The 5,879-nt window shown below is 33.6% G+C and overlaps 1 protein-coding gene and 1 long non-coding RNA gene across 2 annotated transcripts; one reads left to right on the forward strand and one right to left on the reverse strand.

The window, feature by feature from the left end:
- The first annotated feature begins 1,159 nt into the window (after positions 1-1,159).
- Positions 1,160-2,400, forward strand: LOC140817523 (uncharacterized). Its single transcript, XR_012114784.1, has 3 exons — positions 1,160-1,284; positions 1,381-1,436; positions 1,997-2,400. It is a non-coding gene; the product is annotated as an uncharacterized lncRNA (long non-coding RNA).
- Positions 2,401-3,789: 1,389 nt separating this feature from the next.
- Positions 3,790-5,176, reverse strand: LOC140817142 (protein PLASTID TRANSCRIPTIONALLY ACTIVE 7). The gene is made up of 4 exons (XM_073176748.1): positions 5,081-5,176; positions 4,944-5,000; positions 4,773-4,835; positions 3,790-4,370 (listed from the first exon to the last, which is right to left on the reverse strand). Exons 1-4 carry the CDS (start codon positions 5,132-5,134, stop codon positions 4,041-4,043), a joined length of 504 nt encoding a protein of 167 aa, XP_073032849.1. The 5' UTR covers positions 5,135-5,176; the 3' UTR covers positions 3,790-4,040.
- Positions 5,177-5,879: the final 703 nt, after the last annotated feature.

The raw sequence follows: 5,879 nt of genomic DNA on the forward strand, positions 1-5,879 counted from the left end.
CAGTTTTAGTGGGAGTTTGTTATTTTAAATGCTTTTCAGTTGTAGACATTTTCAGTTACAGTTATGTAAATTTATTTTCTGAAGAAATAAATTTCAAGTTAAGTCACACTCTGATTATGATTTAAAGTTTGATCTCAATAAGGTTAAAGGGAGGACCAGTTGGAAATAGGCATGTTACGGTCACATTGCATAAAATTTCCATGCTACACATCCACTTCATGATCCATGTCATTCAGTTGTGTTGGCATATGTGACCATTGATGGGTCTAGTTACCTTGAGTGTAGCGAAGGCTGCTTTGATCCTATGTTGATGTCATTGATGGACCGGATTGGTTATAGATACATTTCGGAATGACAACAATTTTGAGCTCATAAGGTTATTTTCACAAACATAATTATAAAGTTGCACATATAGCCCAAGTGGGAGATTGTTGGATCAATTTATTTATATGGGCTTATAAGTGAATAATTATGTGTTGTGGGTTGTCTATTAAGTTAAGCCCAAAATAAAGTGATCAATTAATATTTCGGGTTATTGGGCTTTAATGTATCTAATGGGCTGTGGGCCTTTAATATATAAAGACATAAGTGTAATTTCTGTTTTTATGATGGGCTAAAACGGAAATATCAGAAGATATTATCTATAAATAAGGGTCATGGTCTCCAGATCTCGCGTTGTCACTTTCACTATTCTCTCACCCATTAAGAAAATAGTTCTTAAGAGAAACTAAAGGATTCTCTCAAGGAAAGAGCGCGTAGATCTGGAAGATCAAGACACGTTTTAAACAATTCAGAATTATGGCTTCAGGTACGCTTCGGCTTAAGTTTTCAGTCAAATTCTTAATGATTTAACGTGATGGATTCTGCGGTTTATGGGTTTTTCCCAACACTAACAACACATGCATATTCACACTACATGATTCTAGTGCAAAATATCCTCTGGTTAATTCTTGAATTAAAGTCTCATAATTTTGTCCATTCAAATCCGGAAAATTCGTATTTCACTTGCACTTTTTAAAAAGATGTTTATCGTAGATGTGATGCATATTGTAATTTCATTTACTTATATGTTGAAAATTTTATTGTCTAAACAGTAAGTCAGACGCCAAAATCGACAATTTATAAGAACAGCCCTCTTCCTTATTTCTCCCCCCCGCCTCTCAAAATATATGAGAAGCATATCTGTATAATTAAATTAAATCTTACAGAAATCCATGAAGTACGCAATAATAAAATCCTCTATTTTAATTTTCATTCTCTCTTTATTTATGATGTTATCAGAAGGTGATTAAGCTATCTGTATATATATATATATATAGTGGTACACTGGGAGATGTGGTAATTTTACGACGTCTAAGTTGCTTACTCTTCTTTTTGTAGCCAAGGTTGAAGGCTCTTGCATTGATGTCATTAATCCTGTCGACTTACTTCCAAAGGTAAACTTGATGAATTTTACTTTTGTACTAAAATTGTCTATTTTCACCAAAATCTTATTTAAGAAAGCACCCATTTTCAACATAAATCGAAACCCTTTTATTTTGATTTCTCTGGTCAAGCCTCTAGCCCCTTTTAATGTCTAAACATGATAGTAGCTTGAAAATGCTTTCAGAGATCCAGCTCTTGCTTTTAAGAATGCCGGAAATCAACTTCTGAAATGCGTTCGATGTCAGTTTGATTAAGCCCGTAAAGTTTTCTTGAGTTTAAAAGTCCCTGATTTTTATGGTTTTTTCTATACTAACGTTGAATGTTAGTCGAGCAAAGCATGCAAGCTAAGAATGTTCCCGAATCACGACTAATGTAATTCTCGTTTTTATTTTCTTTTCAAAGATATACCAGTACACTAGAACCAGAGTTAGTTTGACGAGTTAATGAACCAAAATCTTGCACGTTTAAGGTGTTTAGCTGTCACCTTTTCTACATTTAAATTAGGCCAAAAACTCGAACCCCACCAAACATCAAGTGATGTATATTTCTTGAGAAAACATGTTTGTTGCAGGTTAGAATCCAAGAAAATTCAAGAAAACTTTTGGGATTTCAGAATGTGTTCGATTATGACTACGCGGGCGCTAATCCGAAGCATGAATCGAGAGGAAAGAGAGGTGGTGGCGGCAGCAAAAACCCTTGACTATATATCTCTATTAACTTAGCCTCGCGGTTAATTTCTGGTTTAAAGGATTGCGATATTGCTAGACATTATAGCACTAAGTATGGCTTCCAATCTTGCAATGCATTTATGTTATTATATTATATATATGATAATAAGAAAATAAAACCATGCAGCTTCAAAAATTCCTTCATGTGTTATCCTTCTGGTATCAGGACAAGCATGCAAGAATCGGTTGGTATATCCAAGAATTTAATCGATCGATGAGTAATTTTGTAACACGGTTTAACCTGAAATTTAAGAGAAATTATTATTATTTTTTAAAATCTTTTATCTTGCATAATTTAGATTTTAGTCATGTTGTGGATCAATTTATATATGGTTTTCGTTTACTAATTTGTATTTTTTTTCCCCTAATTTTAGTCATTCTGATGATGTGCATATACAACTATCACCTGCTCGATTTCACTTGCATTATTTCAAATATAAACTAATAATACCTATAAAACAAAATCTTTAATGTCTTCACTTTAATTTATAATAAATATGAGCATAGTTAATTCATTTATCTAAGTTATGTTATTTTCATTTTTTGTCCTCAAACTTGTCAAAGTTGAGTTTCAGTCCATAAATTTGGTTTTTGATGTTTTTTAGTCTTATTTCAACGAAGTTCTGACATGACGCTGGACACATCATTAATTTTCAACGTCAAAAGCATTTTACAATGTTATGTGAACGATCCAACGAAATAAGAATAAAATAATAATAACTATAAAACTAAAACACAACTCTGACAAACTAAAAGACCAAACATAAAATATGTCAACTTGGAAGACTAAAATGATTGTTTTCTCTACTAAAAATTGATTCAAAATACAAATCCACAGATGCCTTGTATTCATAAATAGATTCAATTATCTCCAAAAAAAAAAAAAAAAAGTAGAACAAAGCATGCCTGATTTTATAGGTACGTGGAAGAGATTCCCAAATTTATCCATACAGTCCCACATTCCATTTCACGAGTGACTCGTCCTAAAGGCCATGTAATGATCCAATTAATAGTCAACTGGCGGAGCACTTGGTTGATGGTATTTGACAAGGAAAGTGAATCAATTGTTTAAAACAAAATGGCGAAGTCAATGATACCACTTTTGACACAGTGCTGCAAGAACTGAAAATCCAATGCATTCAAGAGCCTGTTTCAACATATATTTCGCGCTTCTAGTCAGCGAAAAAATTGATGCTATCATGGAACTGAATACAAAGTTTCGGCCACTAGCTTGTCACGTATAACGAATAGTTCCAATCACTATCCGGAACCTATTCAAAATCAGATAAAGAATCAGAAATCATTACATAAATTTTCTTTACTGCTGATATTTCACCGGTTCAGAAAAATCTATTCTGGACGAGTGCAACTAGTTAGGGAACAAAGTGAATACCATTGGATTGAAGCTATATTCATTCGTGTGGGTGATATAAACAAAAAAGAGCACAGAGTTACTATAATAGTCCAATTTTTCTTGTGAACCGCCACGGTACATAGTTAGGGAACAAAGTGAATACCATTGGATTGAAGCTATAGCATCCAAAAGCAGATCTCAACCAAGAGCGAATTCCACAAAAATAACAAAGGAGAAAATTGCTTCTTTTCGAGCCAATACAAAACAGAGGATACAAAAAGGTTTCAAAAAGATATAGCAACCGCCATTACTATCCCAAAACTCGAAACAGCCCAAGTTAAAAGACACTATGGACCAGTACAACAGGGAAAACCAGGTCCTCTTCTTCAGTGAAATTGACAATACTTTACATAATCCACATTTATGTAGCAGTTCCCAGCGAATTGGAATTGAGATTAGCTTTCAGATATACTCAATTTTACCAACAATATTACAAATACCACCCTTTCAATAAATCAGACAATAAAATATACCTATAGTTCTTCTCTCAGGTACCCAGGACCTGGTTTGAAAGGATCAGGTTCTATGTACGCCTCCGGCCTATAAAATCCAGCATCATTCATCCGATTGCTAATGACGTGTAGGATTGCTTTCTTTGCACCATATTCATCGCGGTTGTTCTCAACATACTGCTTCGCCTCTGCAGCTATCTCATTCACGAATTCAAACCTATTGTCTTCCGATAATAAGAGTCTCTCAATGTCCATCGTCAACATCTTCCCTGTGTCTCTTATCTTCCTCACCTGCTCCTCAAGAAAAGGAACTCTTTCCATCTTCGAATCCAACATATAATCTTTCTTAGCCTGTGCCAAATATCAAGGTGGTCTACTTGACATGCCCCTTTCAAAAATCAGAATTTAAACTCGACTATGGAAGAATAAAGATGAAGCACTTTATTTCGAAGGATAAATATACTAGCATTATCTGAATTTTTATGGTCACGCCAACCAACATATAATCGTTCTTACTATCACATTCAAATATTAAAATTGCTTCCATTTTTTTTATGAAAAGCACTTAAAAACCCCGAACTCAATAAAGGGATCAATGGAATATGTGACCCCTAACTCATTACTCAAATCAAATGCGGTTGTTCCTACTTTCTTTCACTACAAAATATATCATTTCAACAACACAATCGTAGCAAACTTAGCTCAAATATCTTACTGACTGAATACAGAACAAAAATTAGGGTCAAAGCATACCAATTTTCTCCGCCTCCAGATTTTCCTGTTGCTGCGGCCTGAATTTTGAGAACTCGAACCATCCTGTCAAATAAACACGTAGCACCAGGGAATAACATATGCGTAAGGAAAAAAAAATTCCACACGAAAACGTAAATTTTGAATAAATGAAAAATGCAAACTTCTCCATACCCGTGACCTTACAACACAGCTCAATCGCCATTTATTCTCTGATTTCACTTCAACTTTCTACAAAAAAACATAAGAATTATCATAAAAAACACTTTCGTTAAGAAAAACGACCGAGAAAGCTTCAGCAAATTATTTACGGGAAAACAATGGAAATATGATAAGCCATTGCAGGTTGATGATAACGCAGCCATTGGAGCAAGCTTATCCTATCTTTTCTTAATTTTATTTCCTGCATTTGGGCCTTCTAAGAAATGGGCCAGAAACGAGTGGCAGATCTAGCCCATTTATAGTCCAACAACTTCATATACTTTGGCTTAGTAAGGGACTTAGGCCCGTTTATTATTATCCATACCAATTCTTTCCTCTATGAGAAAATTGTATTTTTTTCTCTATATATTTATTGTCTTTTTTATAATTTTGATAATCTATTTTATCAAATTTTAATTTTAATATATGATCTTCGTTCCTTTTTGGTAATTTTGGTTTTTTCCCCTAACGTGACATTGATGTGGTGTTTACTAGAGTAATCAAAACAATCTAGTGGGGTTGGTAAACTGCAACTCATCGTTTGGGCGGGTTGAAAAATTGTTAACCCAACTTGTCTATTTGACAGGGTGGACCTAACCAATTTTTAGTTATATTAGACATGAATTCCTGGATCGCGAGATTGTCTGAACGTTTACTACTTAAAATAATACTAGATTTTTTTTAAAAAAAAACTCATTTTCGAAAATATACATCTTTAAGCATACATGCAATAAAAGCTGAAAATTTCATATTTTAGAAATAAAGTATTCAACTATAAGTGAAAACACTGCAGTTCAAAATATGACAAACGTCAAACCCTAGACTGTCGAGTAAAATAATTCAAAACCGAAGCATGCAAAAATCTTAACAACTATCAACATATAAAACGAAAGCGTATACAAAAAATAT

This window comes from Primulina eburnea, chromosome 16 (assembly GCF_022965805.1).
Source record: "Primulina eburnea isolate SZY01 chromosome 16, ASM2296580v1, whole genome shotgun sequence".
Classification (NCBI taxonomy): domain Eukaryota; kingdom Viridiplantae; phylum Streptophyta; class Magnoliopsida; order Lamiales; family Gesneriaceae; genus Primulina; species Primulina eburnea.